Below are 17,677 nucleotides of genomic sequence, written 5' to 3'. Positions count from 1 at the left end.
TTAATCATGGTCTTCCTATTTAATAGAACTTTACTCACCAAGAGTGAAAATTTAGCTTTATCTCGCTAAAGCAATCATTGAATTACTTAGATGGCTATAAAACAGGACCGAATTGAACTAGAATAAGAATACAACTTTCCTTCATCGAATTGCAAACACTACAACTAACCATTTTGTATAACTTTGGTATCAATAAAAGAAAGAGAGCTGTCTAACTAGTTTGAGAGCGATGAGTTGTTTATTGTATTTTAGCACTGCACATGCTGCTTGTATCACGTCTATCATAGTCAGCTTTGCAAAGTGTAATCATCACTCATATTAATGCCGCATTCTTGCAAATGGCTAGATGGACATAAAAATTTCATTCGTTAGGTTTAACAAAGTGTTACACAACATCATTAGTAAAATCATGAAAGCATCCTTTGAATTATCTAAGCTATGAAAATAAACTAGCTAACGGGACTTAACTCTGAAAACTACAATTTACGGAAGCATAATAAAAACTTGGCAAAATGTGTTTTGCAATTGTATTGAGATAGTAACTCAGTAAACTCATTCATGATCGATGATAGTAGTAAAATAAATAGTGATAGAGTATCACACGCTAATGGCTTTAAACTCGAATACCGGTGATATTCTAAATTCTGATTGCAGTAAAACATTATTTATATTATTTTACGTGGATCGAGTCTAATCAAAGTAGGTATGTTTCTCTATGTTATAGCTAATAGTAAATTAGTCACTTAGCTAATGTTTCTGTTGTGAATCGATCCTATTTTATTGAAAGGGAAAGACTGAACTACAGATGATTTCTTTAATCTAGAATAAACACTTTTGGATTTATTCATTATAATCGATGCCGTTAAATGATGATTCATTAAGCTGTATGAAAGGAGAATTGATAAATTGTATGACGAGATAGTTGCGATGACGCATTGCAATATTGGTAATTTTATATTTTAATTTGGAAAAGGCGAATGTATCGCATGGACTAACAGTACCTTAAGTATTGAATGGCAGAATTGAGGTCATTCTATTAAATTGCTTTACAGTAAGCAGATAAAAATAACTATTTATTCAAGATAGAAAATGAGGAAGAGATTGCGGCGTGTATTCAACTGAGTCGTTATTAACAATTATTATTGAAGTTGGTAACAGAGAGAAAGTATGTCCTGGGATCGGCATTTGAATAGATTATATATGTATATATTCATTAATTTCTCAATAAGTTTCATGTCAGAAGGATTATAACGAAAACAAAATAATTCAATGTTAAGCATCCAATTTTAACATGGAACAATACAATGATATACAATTAAGCAGACATTTGGGTTTTTTTTTATTGTATACGTATACGCGTCCATAGCCGAGGCTAGCAATAGAAAATATACAACTGTAGAAAATTACATGGATGGTCAAGAAATTATCCTTTTAAATATAGATTAATTAGTTCATTTTGCCAATGTAATTTTAGCCATGGCTATTATTTCGATAGTGGATATTACCGAATGCCTCCGGACTGAACTAATTGGCAGCGCTTCAAGCTTAGCTAAGACGTAATGATTTAGAGGATATGTTTATCCGATCAATTATCTAGATATCATTATTCCCTAGCCGATAGAATAGCCTTAAAATATTTGTTTACTATCCCTTCGATATTGGATGTATCGTCAACTTAATATGGGCTATAATATTGATGGGGATCGGCAGATGAAAGAAGCATTTTAATTAGTATATTGTATCGTAGAATAAGTGCAACAATAGTATGAAAAAGGCCGTCAAGACAATAGGTAACATGAGGTGAGTGCTAGTCCATACGGTATTATTTCAATATTATTATTTGTCCAGTAGATACACAAATCGATTGGCTTTTATGTAGGAACAAGGGGGTTGGATACAATCATGGCGGCAACAATGTTGACCGATCTTATAGAGAGTAATCGCTCCAGTTGTGGAATGGATGTCGATAGAATGTGCATCTATAAGCTTTGGTGTACATAGTGTGCTATGCATGTGTGTAACATCACTCAATAGTAGTAGAGTAGAGTAATGTTCAGGATGGTGGGTACAACAAATACGAAGGTGGAACTGCCCCCTTATTTTGATCATTCGAGTGTAGCCAGTATTTTCAATACCTTATTGACTTTATTCACCATTTACTTTATTTATTCACGTATCATACGCAATCTTCAATTATGATGATACTTTTTTTCTCGTCGACGTTATTGATTTTTCTCTTCGATGAAGACAGCATATTCCATGTTTTTCCATACAACCAATAGTATTATTATCCCCATCCTGATAGTAATCAGTTGTGGGCTTACCCCCAAGTATGAAAAGAATACACTCATCATGTACACCCCATGTCCAACTTGAATATTATCATCTTCACTGCTATCATTCAACATACTTGTATTGTAGAAGCCCTTCTTATGTACTAGACTGTAGTTAGTCTGGCATAGACACCAGAGCGTGATGTTTCAACTACGTCAATATTTCTGACGCCAATTTGGTTCTCCTTAAAAAATGATCTACACTAGACCGTCACCGCATGTTAAATCCCTTAGTCAGGGAAATGATGTTTTTACGTACACGCCTATGGAATGAATCAAGGCATACTATTTCAATAATACTCTAGCAAAATAATTACACTGCATGGAGTGTTCGGAAGAGGAAGCGTTCATTGCCTACTCACATCGCCTGATGTTGTATCATTAAAAGAGATATCATTATCGTTGTAATCTGTTGATGATCGTGATGGAAATGTTGTATTCCATCAGAATAAATATCTATGGATACGATAGTCATCATCTTTTTTTTTCCCCCCACAATATTTGGCCTCTCTCTACCGCTGGCTTATATTCAATACAATAAGGTCAAAGCTTGAGCATATTACAGTAAAGTTTTGATTGACTGAATTTAATTGAACTCTACTAGATAAACAGTATAATTTTCTAGGGTTACCTACCTAGTGAGTAGCCGTAATGATACAAATAAATAAAAGTAATTTTTTTTTTTCTCCCCCCCCCCTTATTCTAACATAATCATGATCATGTCTTTGAGTACATTATTTATTTTACATATTTTAATTTTTTTTTTGATTGATTACTTATTTTATTTTTACATCCCTCCTTGCCTTTAAATAGTTGAACAGTGGCACTACTGTACTACCGACATCAAAATAATGTTGAGATCTGATTTAACTTGATCCACTGTCCTATTGTATGGAGTGTATAATTTTATCGTTTCATTTCCTGTATTGTTATGGTAGTTTGTAAGGCTAGCCAACTCTTCGTACAATTAATTACGCTAGTGTCATGACTGCACGCTTTGGATGGGCTTTATTTTCACCTATTACCATCATTAAGGGTATCGTGCCAATTTACATTCAATCGAGTTACACACCCCGACAGAATACAGCCGGCGATTATATTCCTCTTTTACTTGAAATATTAGCTACAGATAAGCAATGATGCTTGGCCATGTTAACAATTGTTACCAGAAGAAATGACAATATAAATTGGAGTAGTATTGTTTAGATTGATTGGATCAAGCATCAGAAGAAAAGTGACATATTGCATCCTTCAATTTAAAAATTTAATTAACTTGTCTTGGATGCCGCGTTTGATTGACAGCTTGACATGTCTTGTGTATGTCCATGGATAAAAAACATGTTTTTTACAACTTTTCTACCAATCATCATCGACCCCCAAGATGACAAATGTCACTCTCAAATCAACCAATAATCAATTCAATCAATCAGCAAGGCGTAGGCTATTACAATTTATCATAATAATTCCTAGCGCCGTAAACAATCCCAATCTCTATATAAATGCCAAACATCCAATTTCTTCTTCAGTTTATTGCAATCCATTTCATCTGACAACACAAGGTTGGCGTACTTGTACCAAGTGCACTCGTATTTGAGCTTTGTCTGCTGTTTCTACTGCACTCTATTTCCAATTGACAATTCAAACGCCGGTTTTTTCCTCTTCCTTTTTTGCGATCTTGTTTCCAACTTGAACGTTGTTTTCCTCTTAGTCTACTTGCTTAGCTACTGGGAGCAGGAAAATCCTATTCTATCGTGTGAACAACTTTTTCTCAACATTTGGGACGTTGATTCGAGTTAGTTTTCTTTTTTTTCCTATAGTGGATCACTCCATTTTTTTGCCCCCCTCTTCTATTTTGGATCTATCCGTACGATTCGGATCGAAAATCCTTTTCTTCAGCCATCAATTACTTTGGAAGGCTATTTTTCAAGCCAAGAAAAGAATCCTCGTCTATCAAGACTAACCTACATTTTTTCCCTCCTTCTCTCTCTCTTCGGATCGATCGTTTTTTTCATCATGTCTAATACTAAAGTCCACAACGTTAACATCAAGCCTTGCTTGGATATCAATCCTGTCAACAATGAAAATATCAGCAAGAAAGTTAAAAGTGCCGTCTCCTACGTCCTTCAAGATTACGATTGGAGTTCGGTGCCTATGTCGATCAAGTTACATACTAGCCAACGTAGTCGACAACACATTAAACGCCCCATGAATGCTTTTATGGTATGGGCACAAGCCGCTCGTCAAAAAATCTCCGAACAATATCCCAACTTACACAACGCTGAATTAAGTAAAACGTTGGGCAAATTGTGGAAATTGTTAGGCGATGAACAGAAGCAACCCTTTATCGAAGAAGCGGAACGTTTAAGGATCAAGCATAAAATGGATCACCCCGACTACAAATACCAACCACGTCGTAAAAATAAACAAAAAAGAGCTGGTTCTGTTTCCAGTGGTGATGATGAACCACAAGAAATACCAGCCAGTGAAATTTTTAAAGCTTTACGCAATGAAACCACAACTCTCTATCCAACAACCGCCATCAAGCGTTGCGCTAGTACCGATTCTGTCGAACATTCTCCTCCACAACAGCCGGAACAGCCATTACCAAGTCAACAACAGCAACGATCGCTACCTTCATGTCAAGCCAACTCGGTCAATATGTCAAAAAATGAATTTAGCGATTTATTGAATGAATTCACTAGTTGTAATGTCGATCCTGGTGAACTCAACCAATACTTTCCACCTAGTAAACAACAGTCCTATCAAGAGGATTGGGAATATGTTGACAGCAATCATCACACCGCTACTACTACGGCTAGCTTACATAACACATTTGCAAACAAAGCCCAGTTGATTAATGGAGTGCCAATCACGAGCGTTGATGCGTGGCAAGCTAATAATCATCCAATCAATTGTAGTGGATATCATCAACAGCCGTTTCAAAATGGCCGACAACAATCATTGCAACATACTTACATGAATATCCCATCTGCAGTCAAGTGTTCACCTCATGTCAATAACTTGGAAAGCTTTACCAGAAATTCATTGTATGCTAACTTTGGTGAAGCTTACAGCCAGTCAATTTAACTTCAAGGCGATAAATACTAGTTGGTGAAGAAGAAGAATACACTACACAATTTAATTTACAATTCTTTATCATGGCTAACGATTCAACACTGTCATGGTTGCATAGTTCAAAGAAAAGATTGGCACTCTAATGTTCTTTTTCTTCCTGAACCATAGCGATCAAGTTGTTTTCAAATGAAAAGAAGAAAAAAAAATTGCTTTCTCTTATTAAACACGTTGATCGTAAAGAATGACACAGCTAAAAAAAAAAAGAAGCCATGAAAAAATGAGGCAAGGAAGAATAGAAATAAAAAGATTGAAACAACCCAATCTGATCCTCTTCATCCGATGAGGTGAAAGAAAAAAAGAAAATAGACTACTCTATAGGTAGTACAAGCAACGATAGCGAATTGTTATGATACAAACATCCACCTTGCTGTTGTTTTGATTTAACTTATTGCTAATGTTATACTTTGCTTCGGTCTTTTTTTCTTTTTTTCTCTGCCGTTCACTCTCTCGTATCTCTTCTTCACAACTCTTTCTTTTCTTATCGTTCAAATTCGAAATTGGCTACAGCGATTTTAATCTTAGACTATTTTATTTTATTAATGTAATAATAAGTATAACTTACGATAAATACAATCCTCAATTCTACTATTCTCTAGAAAGCGACTGCTTGTAAACATGTATTATTTGAGACAGTACCGATGTAGTGAAGTTCAATATTTCAAATTGATATTCGACTTGATTACTAAGTATTGTTTTGAACTCAATGAAACTGGTTGGCCATCTGTATAGATGGTAAAGGCATTAAAATGACACATTTAAAAATGCATCATTTTAGCCGTACTAAGCTTTGATTTCTAAGCCTAATAGTTTACGTCTAACTTAACTCTACATTCAATCTCATTTGGATGATTGAAAATTGATTTTGTTTCGTATCTTGCTAACATTAAGCAACAAGAAAACCATCTTTGGCTTAGCCGAAGCTAGCTAAGCGATGGTTCCATAATCGTTCCTGTACTTTTTCTGTAATAAGAAGTTAACAAAATGTATTGTATTGACTCTATAAATGATCAATCTACGGTTAGTAGAAGGACATGTTGGCGATGGAGAAAGTTTTTGCATTGAAAAAAATGTTGTATAAACTTTTGGAACTCCATCCATTTTAAAGTATTGATTGGATTATAAATTTGTGATTGCACTGGATAAAATATTCTGTCTGTTTTATTTATAGAGAGAATAGGATAAAGATTTATAATATTGTCACGCTTATGACATACGGAGATATTTTAACTGTAGCTTGATATCAAGTTTTAACTTGTTCATTTTTAGCGTCAAAGTAAAAGTTATAGCCACTAAGGATATGTTTAAAATATTAATTTTATTTCATCATGATGGTAATAGCATATAATATTAATTGGAAGTAATGATGATAGTTGTAATCTAGATGGGCCTTATTTACACTGATAACGTGATTTGTATGACTATAAACAGCCTATAAGATGATATTGAAAAATCGATTCTATAATTTAGAATTTTCAGTTGTAACACTCCATCGCATTTTATCTTTGCAGTTATATTTATAAATATCATTGCAGCAATGTCTAGCATCATCATGGTACTGATGTTCTATTTTCATAACCGGTACCTCATAATGATACAAGTTGTTTTAATTTTATCTCTGTAGAATTCTTTTTGCCATAGAGAACGATCAAGTCGACAAATGAAAAAGTTTAAACTAACTTCTTCTCTATGCCACTTTGATCAATTGTTGTAAATAATTTTAATGGTCACGATATGAAAAACGTAGAGGCCGCACACTGTATTGCAGATATACCAAATAAAAATAACTCTTTAAAAATAAAAATTGTGTAGTTATTGTTGTATTTTCCTGATGATGGGAACTTTGTATCATACAAGAGGGAAATCAAGTTGCTATTAAGTTATTACAGTAATTTATTTTTGATTACTAATATTACCATTTAGCCATCCAATTTTTAATGTACGAGTAAATTACTGTAGAAAACTGAATAGAATCTTTTTTTTTTTAATGAAGCACTCCAGTAAGACAAGATAATGATTAAGATAATTTTATAGAGTGCCGGAAATAATGTTTTCCTTCTTAGGCAGATTGGTACATAATCATACGTAGGGTTCATGTAGTGACTAATCATTTCAATAGAAATAACAATACCAAAGGGCAAGATTTAAAGTATTTTTACTGTAATAATTATTTATAGCTTTCGTGAGATACGTATTACTATTTTCTTGTTCTTAGGCTGGAGGCAAATTAGATACCATCATTTCCTAAAGAATGCAATTTCTACGGGTGATAGAAAAGTACCAAGGGCCGATTCAAAATTAAATGATTGGATCGGCCAATGATGCCGATTAAAGTAGAGCACTCATCCCAGAGAAATTAATTAATTTTTCCACTGGGTCGTAATAGCATTTCGCCATTCTATTTACGCTTACTGTTATTATTATGGAAGCTTTAATGATCGCTGGTACAATCATAAACAGCACAATTTGTATTCTATCTAGTAAACAAATAAGAAATATGCTATTGGAAATAGACTACAAATGATTGGTCCATTGTAAAATAAAATGATGTAAAAAATATTGGCATGTGGGCTATGCACGTATTTAATCGTCGCTATAGATGTATTCAAGCAATGGGAAAGTAATAAATTACAAGCAATATTGACTGTTTTATTAAATATTAAGATGATGTCACGGGATTTTACTTTGGGGTAGTGCATCATCAAGTTATCGCTGTCAATCTGTTGAATATTAAATTGAGGGAGGACTATAGCTTAACAAATAAACATGAATCATGACATACTGGTACATACTACGTGAATCTAATTTATTTAATTAAATGTTCGTATTTCATACTTTTGGCGTGTCAGATTACATAAAATTAAGTGTAATCCCCTATTCTACCATTCTACACTTATCATGATGATTCACATCATGAATACACATCGATCTAGTATCAACATACGGCATCTTGTACGAGCATAATTAGTTTATGGGATGTTGTTATACGTAGAAAAGAATGCTTAGTTTCGCTGGAATTAAATGCTTCTGCCAGTTACCGTTCGTATTTAGTTTCGATTGTGTTATCATTTTATTATTTAATGGATCCACAGTCTCTATCATGAGAGAAGATTTTTTTATTCCTGTTATAACTCTCGATCTTGTTGATAATCGACGAATAGTTATGAACAGTTTATGCGTAATATCAGCTTATTTTTTTCTTGCTTCAAGTAATGGGAAAAAAATTTGATCACCGATGGATAAATTGACGAGTGCTATTTTTGAGATCGTGACAGTTATTAATTTTTTATGTCCTGCAGCTACGATCGCAATCATTATTTCTCGACGATGTTTGCTAACTTTAATCTAAGCCGGTATACCATCAATCAATATCTTGACGATGAATGAAAATGAATAAAGAATTTTTAAACGGCTAAACCATACCGTAAACTATTAAATGTAAATTGCTTTCATGGGAAATGATTGACAGATTGTTTATATCTATATATCTATATTTCATACAGCCTTTGATCTTTTCGATCATTTGCATGTGAATACATTTCGGCATCTGCAACATGCTTTGATGGCTTTCTTTACCACGGAGACAATTGCAATCAATACAATTGGTATAATAATTTGAAAAGATGCCGCAATATTAAACCACTCATAAATGAATAATTAATGGATATACTTTTACTTTTCTATAAATTAATTTAAATATATGAAAATATCATTTCAATCGATGTATGTATTGACTTGGGTATCAGACCATTATATCGGATTATGGCAGAAAATACACCCGCAATGTAGGATATCCAATCAGAGCAATATTTTCGAAATTATTTCATCACATTGACGAAAGAATGCCTAGCAATGCTGTCCATTTCCTTGTATAACTTAGTATTTTAAGTCGAATAGTATCAATTTCTTTTAGTGAAAACTACAACGTCGTTCATGACTTTTTATATGGTAGTGATACTGTCGTAGAGTTCTTGATCATAACCGCAGTAGTCCAGTTAACCCTTTAAGAGTGAATTTCTATAACTTTTAAATTCTTGTATTATAATATCAAACGACAGCTGATATTATTTTCACTGGGTTGCTAAGGACTGCATCGATAGTATAACATAGAATGGACAATATCTTTTTCAACAGAGTGATTAAAATATCATACGATGTTCATCATTACGAAAGACTTTCATGTTTGCTAGGATGATGATAGTCAATGTGATTTATTCGATCCTTCCATGGGACAATATTATCCAATGGGGATTGATCGTGTCAAACTCAATTATACTATCCATATCGATGATATCGTAGAAGAGAATCAGTGAGATTTCTTCTAGTCTTTACGGCTAGTAGATCTACGATACGAATTTTTCTTCATACTGTACTGACACATCAAAGCGACTCCTTACTGTACAGTGTACAATAATGTAGTTCGCATTTTGTACCTATTCTAGGTTATTAAAGCTGTCTCCATTGTAAGGTGCTAGCCTTTATGTCGTAAGGACAACTTGTACAAGATACGACTAGACAAATAGTTTAATAATAATAATAAAAACTATACATATAATCTTACTCGCTAATGCTAAATTCTTTAACAAACATTAATATACACACCACGGTGGTAGCAGTCCTCTCACTGATGAGAATGTATACTCCGAATAAAATCAACACCGTCAGGTGCATTAATTGCCAACGCAATATTTACTTTTAGGGGACGTCAACAAGTCGCGCGGGCGATCACAAACTTACTTTTCTAAATTTGGACAGTGGTAGAGGGGGTGTGGGAAGTCTATATCTCATCCTTTAAACAAACCATACGTATTTCTCTCACCAGGGTGCCATACCTCTTTTCAGGGAAATAATTAATGCTAGTAAACAAATTGAAATTTACAAATTAATTAATTCTCTCTGTCCACGAAACGTGATTATAATTTAATGGGAGCAATAGAAGTGAAGTGAAGCAGCTTGTCGCCATTAAGATCGGATAAAACCTTACTCTTGATCCAAAACGGATTGGTAATTGAATCGTGTTGAGTAAATTAACATTTGAGAGATTTACACGAAATGGCAATCATTACCATACAGCATTTATATATAAATTACTTTAAAGGATATGAGAGTGTTTATTGCCTGCTTTTTTGGTAGGGGTTTATTCTGTATATTGTAGATATATAAAAAGTTGCATATGGCACAAATAATGTTAGGGTACAGATTTTGAGCATTATAATGCTGTAAAATCTGAACGAAAAAGTGGAGGAGAAATTCGAAGGGATTCTTCTAAGTAGTTTAGCCATTTGATCGTTTCAATGAGTATAAGGCTACTTTATGCGTGGAGCACTGACATTTATATCATTACCAGGCTTGCATATGCTTGTAATCCTTATGTACGGCACAAGCGACGATGAGAGTGTATCCTTTAATATCAGTTAATATTTACAGAAGCATAAGCTGGAAGTTTAGAGTTTTATTGTGGCGATAAAGATATACTGCTACATCTCCGTAATACAAAGCTTAAATACCTTTACAATATTGCTAGCAATCATCATAGGCGTTCACAGCATTACGCTGTATTCGCTGAAAGCTTGCTAATGTACTTGATTATAGAAATGGAATCTGTACGTTCTTGTATCTTACTGTTTCAACTTTAATTTCATTTTTGTGAACGGCTTGGACGCATGTAGTTTGAGAGTAATACCCGTGGCCAATACTGATATACCGTACATATTTCTTATAGTCATGATTTCAATGTGAAAATATTATATAACATCATATTTTGTTTGCGCCTGTGACTATTTGCCTGCTACTTATCAGGATGCCATGTTCGTTGGCTAACCCCATGAGTCCTATCCTACCCGGCCGATGCTATAACACTCTTACTCAAACGGGATAATCGACTGAAAGTTCAGTTCTGAATATTGAATAGCAGTAACTGTTTCTACTCTATCCAGTTTACGGTATCCGATTAGACTTTACATTCGATATCATCCTCGAGCATCGACTCGTTGAAACGTAAATTTAAAAAAAACGACGGTATTTCCTTTAAAAGGCTTATGAGTTACGCGCATCCTTAGTGCTTGTGAAGGTTAATAGCCTAGCTAGCTATATTCAACATAGAAAGCGATTCATTATATTTACAAGAAGCTTAAAATCATATGTCAAGTCTCACCATGGAACAGTATCGTTTCATCTACCGCTAATCCATTTACGTACAAGTGTACGCGTATGTCTGATGGATTGAGGATGTTTACGATCTGAGTCAGTCGATAAGGAAGCGATTGCTTGGATGCCTTCAAATTCTCAGCTTTAAACACAAAATCGAAACTCATGAACAGCTAGCGATGTCTACTGTATCAATGTAGTTCTCACGATGAACTGCAAGGTGAGGGGAACAATAGTAGTTTCGTGACTAGCATATGATCGACGAGTCTTTACTATCCTCTTCTACTATCCTACGCTGCTTGCTGCATAAAAAAACCCGGAACAGCGCTCCACTACACCAATGCGCTAACTACCAATATGAAGGCTAGGAACTTCCAGCGATGAGTCAATAAGTAATGACTGGAGTGTAAAAAAAAGTGTCGAGTGTTGTACTCCTATGAGACCCTAGTACTCACTGGCGCCGTCGAGCTTCTTCCATCATACTATATGATTGATTGATGGAGTCATGGCATCTGCCCCCAACTGAGAGTAGAGTGCAAAAATGGCCCAAATAGAATGATCTGCGAGGTACTGAAATAAGTCGACCTAGCGTCGATTCCATCGGTGTAGTTCTAGCTCGTTAACTTCATGTACTTTATACCAGCAGAATGACCAGAGGAGGTAGATATTACTCGAACAGGGACGACTGGAAATGCAACAGCGTATAACTTTGATTGAAAATGGCACTTTCAAGGTTCACTTACTGACGAATGCATCGCCCAGCTCCCAGTAACTACAAAAAATGATGGCAGTATGATATACACAGGGCTATTATTATTGTCAAACTATGCTGCTGTAGTAGTCTTTCCAACTTCTTTCTTCGCTCGTTGTTCACTTTAGATGATAGAACTTTGACTAAAAGTGTATCGCGAAAAAGGGATGCTAATCATGCTAGACTGCAGAAATGATTTTCCCCGCAGGTTCCGTCATGACTGCCGCATATTGTACGTTCACACAAGCGTTGAAAACCTGGCGTCGAGCAATTCAACACTGCTCTTACGAGTGCCAATATACAGAACTTTGACTAGAAATAGCACCAGAACGCTGCAGGGTACCATAGGCAAAGTATTGGATCGCAGAACTGATTTTTCCCATAAGTTTCTGCAGTATTAGCACAAAATCCTTTTCTTAAGAATGCCAAAGCGTACAGAACTTGGACTGGAAACAGCACCAGAATGCTGCAAGGCACATTAGGTAAAGTAAAAAAAAATGCAAGTACGTCCATACAGACTACTAGTAATTATTATTATTACATTTAATGCCAAGTGGTCATTTTAATTTCTATCCTTGCTAGTTATTCACCTTAGGTGATAGAACTTTGACTAAAAGTGCATCGCGATAGGGGGGGGGGGTACTGCTGGGCTGAAGAACTGATTTCAGCCGAAGTTCCTCGGTACTAGAGCATTATCCTGCCCTTACGAGTGCCTGTGTACCGAACTTTGACTATAAATAACACCAGAATGCTGCAGGATACCTGAGGTAAAGTAAAAAATACAAGTACGTACATACAGACTGCATATACTACGCAATATATAACCAACGTAGGTTCTACTAGTAATTATAATTAATTATTATCGCTAGGCTGTGCTGCTGTAGTAGCTATTCCAACTTCTTTCCTCGCTAGTAGTCCACTTTAGGTGATAGAACTTAGTCTAAAACTGCAACGCGTTACTGGCCTATAATCCTGCTCTTACGAGTAACTTTGACTGTAAATAACACCAGAATGCTGCAGGATACATGAGGTAAAGTAAAAAAATACAAGGAAGTACATACATACAGACTGCATATACTACGCAATATATATAACCAATGTGGGTAGTAATTATAATTATTATTGCTAGGCTGTGCTACTGTAGTAGCTATTCCAACTTCTTTCCTCGCCAGTCGTCCACTTTAGGTGATAGAACTTGGACTAAAACTGCAACGCGATACCGGCTTATAATCCTGTTCTTACGAGTAACTTTGACTGTAAATAACTCTAGAATGCTGCAGGATACATGAGGTAAAGTAAAAAAATACAAGGACGTCCATACAGACTGTATATACTACGCAATATATAACCAATGCGGGTAATAATTATAATTATTATTGCTAGGCTGTGCTGCTGCAGTAGCTATTCCAACTTCTTTCCTCGCTAGTTGTCCACTTTAGGTGATAAAACTTGGACTAAAACTGCAACGCGATATCTGGCTTATAATCCTGTTCTTACGAGTAACTTTGGCTGTAAATAACTCCAGAATGCTGCAGGATACATGAGGTAAAGTAAAAAAATACAAGGACGTCCATACAGACTGCATATACTACGTAATCTATAACCAATGCGGGTAATAATTATAACTATTATTGCTAGGCTGTGCTGCTGCAGTAGCTATTCCAACTTCTTTCCTCGCTAGTTATCCACTTTAGGTGATAGAACTTGGACTAAAACTGCAACGCGATATCTGGCTTATAATCCTGCTCTCGAGAGTGCCAGAGTGCAGAACTTTGACTGGAAATGGCGCCAGAGTACTGGAGAGCTATTTTCAACCAGACACTCTAAAAATTGAATTGATGCAGTACTCCTACTGTGACCACTGTTCGCTGTACAGAACTTTGACTGAAAATGATAGTGTGATATGCAGGTTGGACAGAATGAATTTGCTTACTCCAATCATGGCCGTGCAGTATGCGCAGAATCAGAGGCGTTCGTTTACTCATCAACATTTCCTTTCGTAACCATGGCAACATTCTTCCACATTTGCCGCTGTAAATGGAGAGCTTAGTGTAGAGGAATTTGCATTGCTTGTATTTCATCTATGACCAATCTCTATCGACGTTTTGTGCACTTTACTACGGCTAATGAATGCACCGTGGGTTGGCAACGCAAGCTACAGTTTCCAGCAGTACTAGAATACGTGACATGTGTCTATATAAAAGCAGCCACATATTGAAAACAGAGGACGAATTGGCATGATCAATATAAATAGAAAGAGTTGCACAAAGTAGGTATAAAAGAATATTGTACTGTAGTTGACCTATGCAAGATTTACATACCGTATAGATTGTCCCAGTAGAATAGGTAGTACGGCAAAGTACTGTGAATGTGCTTATGCTATACTCATAAGCACTACTGAGCATTCGTAGGATTCTACACGAATAGCCTAAATGACAACACAATCATTACGCTAATGTAAGAATACTCACCAATTGGATAACTGACCACTTACTGACCTTATTCAAGTTAGCATTGAGAAGCAATCTTTATCATAGCAAAGTTTATAAAGGAATAAAACTTGTAGTCAAGATTGACAGCGGTAATTGTACAAGTAAATCGACTAAACTATCGATCAGGAATTTATAGGCATTACTTGTGTACGTACTCGTATGCCGGAAAAGGATTACAGCAATTTTTCAAGGTCCATTGAATTATTTTAACATTTGTACTGATCATCATGATATGGAAAACTCACTAGGTAATTACTTTACAAGATAGTGCTCATAAGTAGGTAGGTCTTCTTATTATCGCAACTGATTCCATTTTTAGTAAGCAACAGTCATTTTATTCAATTTATATACGAGTATTTTATCTGGAGAAATTGACTTTAGACTTTACTATATTAAATACGTAATTCATTTTCATCGATGCTGCGTCACAAATTATCGATAACTAAAACTGAACTATTATCTACTAATACTGTACTACACAATAAGATTCAAGTCAGCCTAGCTCTAGCATTAGTATATCGTTTAATTGCCCTAATTAAATCAATGGAATCTACGATGTTCTCTGCAACCATGCTAGATTTATCAACTTGTAATTTAATCCAAAATAACATTTTGGTTATCTTTCATATCAACTTTATTCTTCATCTATAAAACAGAACACGTTGGTGTAGTACATGACGTTACAATCATCATTACGAAAATGTTTGCTTACTGTTTTAGAATTCTGGTTTCATGAGCAAGCTTCTATTCTATTTCAGATAATTAAACCGGATAATTAGTCATGGAATACTCGCAGATAACCTCCGTTAAGCAACATTATGATCAATGGGTCAGTTGAACTTATAGTTACGGGTCTAAATGTTGTTATGCTGTAATTATAGCTGTCGAAATGGAAATGTTAACAATGTTATTGACTAAAAATAGATGAATGATGATAAATTTCTCTATTAACGATAAATTAGGCTGTACGTGATAATACAGGTGAGCGAAAAATTTACGAAAATCACGTCCATAAAATAACTGATGATTGGCTGAAGGTATATGGGCTGGAAGCGCAAAAACTAACTTTAGCCGATTTTGCTCGTGAAAAAGAGAGGTTGCACTTATATTGATTGAGTTAACGAAAATATTGCGTACTATAATGGCTTTAAGAATTATTCAATGTTTGCATTGACAAGTCTGTATCTGTATAAACTAAGGTATAAGACAGAAGGAGACCTCTCTGAAACTGGAACCAGTGACCACAAGAAATTGTTGGGCTTTGGAACGAAATTGATGGAGTTAGCCACAGAATTAATACGAATTAAATATGTTAAACAGTCTGGTAAATGTAAATTAATAATCTAAAATTTTACTTAGATGTATTGGCAATTATCATAGGCGAACAGAATGGTTATTAACAGGGAGTAGAAAGGTGATGATAGGTCTCATTTTATTTAACCATTCGTTTCTTAGAATTAATTTCTGCTATCTAGAGCTACACTTTCTAAATTGAACACATTCTAAATAGCTATTTGGTCTAGTTCATGGTCAAAATATAGCTATCTTGATAGATATGTCTGACAATAATTGTAGCTGTGGTCGATTAGTTACCCTACAGGACTCTCTGCTGGTACGCTTAAATTCGTTTATGCGAGTTCCTGCAATAAATTCTTGACTAGACCTAACTTCTCACCATATTCCATTATCATTAGAAATTAATTGATGAACAGTTAACATCGAGAGAAGGATTTTATATCATGCCATTCGGAACATATCCAAGACCGCAATTTAGAAATATACGCAGCGTAAATCATAGGAGGTACTAAAACTCTCATTCTTGCATACAGCACATGTTGTGGCTTATGTAGTCGTTATACGACTTATACTATATAAGATCTATATAATCGTGTAATATACTCTGATGTGTATTCAATTCAATCTTGGATTTTCAAATTTATTTAAATACGAGTATGTAACAACTGTACAATTTTAGCTTAGATGATACTCGACAATTCGTAAAACAGCTGCAACCTCTGGGAGGTTGTAATCTAATCGGAGCTTTGAAATTAGTTCTAAAGAAAAGGAAACAATTTGATTCAATCATCATAATCTTAGGTGGAAGGTTAGAAGAATGATACAGTGTCATAATTATAGTGTTAATATTCATCCGTACCTAAGGATAAATTAGTAATGTTTAAGTCATGAATCCATTTTGCTACGAAACTTTTTAAAATGTACGAACGTTATCCTCTCACAAAAGCCCTGATCAACCTCTTGAACGCGTTTCCGATTATATATCGCAAGCCGTAGTTGGCCTTGAGCTGCCTCTACATGTTGTTGCTTTCGATTGTATACAGGATGAATGCTGTGTACGTTGCCTCCTATATAGTTTATGAAAACATACATATATATTGATCAGTAAGATTATAATACGACTACAAATCAAGAAATAATGCTATATGAAATAAATACAAATAGGACATGTTGCAACAAATAGCAGAAGTTTCAAAAGGTCGCTATCATTGCTATTCGTCAAGGCATGAAGAGGAAATATTTGTCAGTACAGATATTGCTTTACTTAAACAGGAATTAGATAGGTAATTTAATCTTCACTTTTGAAATAGTATTTTATTTGATATAAGGGCAACTCCAGCAAATTATCTTGTTACTGTGGTAATTTAATCTTGCTCTGTTTTGTGTTAATATCTAGAGGTGTAGAGGTAATGATGAGCATGAAGTCTATGCAAGCCGGTCTATTAAGTGATGCTTTGGAGGAGAATATTAACAAGGTTTATTAACGCAGACCTACTTTATTCTGAAGAAATATAAATTTTTACTTT

General features: G+C 34.9%; 2 protein-coding genes across 2 annotated transcripts; both read left to right on the top strand.

The window, feature by feature from the left end:
• Positions 1-4,346: 4,346 nt before the first annotated feature.
• TRIADDRAFT_21755 (uncharacterized protein) lies at positions 4,347-4,832 on the top strand (the record flags this gene model as incomplete). The annotated part of the gene is made up of 1 exon (XM_002109724.1): positions 4,347-4,832. A coding segment is annotated over one exon (486 nt), but the record flags the coding sequence as incomplete, so codon positions are not given.
• Positions 4,833-15,636: 10,804 nt separating this feature from the next.
• TRIADDRAFT_52959 (uncharacterized protein) lies at positions 15,637-17,635 on the top strand (the record flags this gene model as incomplete). Its single annotated transcript, XM_002109723.1, has 9 exons — positions 15,637-15,684; positions 15,818-15,951; positions 16,215-16,269; positions 16,366-16,467; positions 16,550-16,656; positions 16,831-16,959; positions 17,098-17,206; positions 17,316-17,434; positions 17,548-17,635. 9 exons carry the CDS (start codon positions 15,637-15,639, stop codon positions 17,633-17,635), a joined length of 891 nt encoding a protein of 296 aa, XP_002109759.1.
• Positions 17,636-17,677: the final 42 nt, after the last annotated feature.

This window comes from Trichoplax adhaerens, genomic scaffold, assembly GCF_000150275.1.
Source record: "Trichoplax adhaerens TRIADscaffold_2 genomic scaffold, whole genome shotgun sequence".
Lineage (NCBI taxonomy): Eukaryota > Metazoa > Placozoa > Uniplacotomia > Trichoplacea > Trichoplacidae > Trichoplax > Trichoplax adhaerens.
The sequence above is the reverse complement of the archived record's forward strand: the minus strand, read 5'-3'. Positions and strand labels throughout refer to the sequence as shown.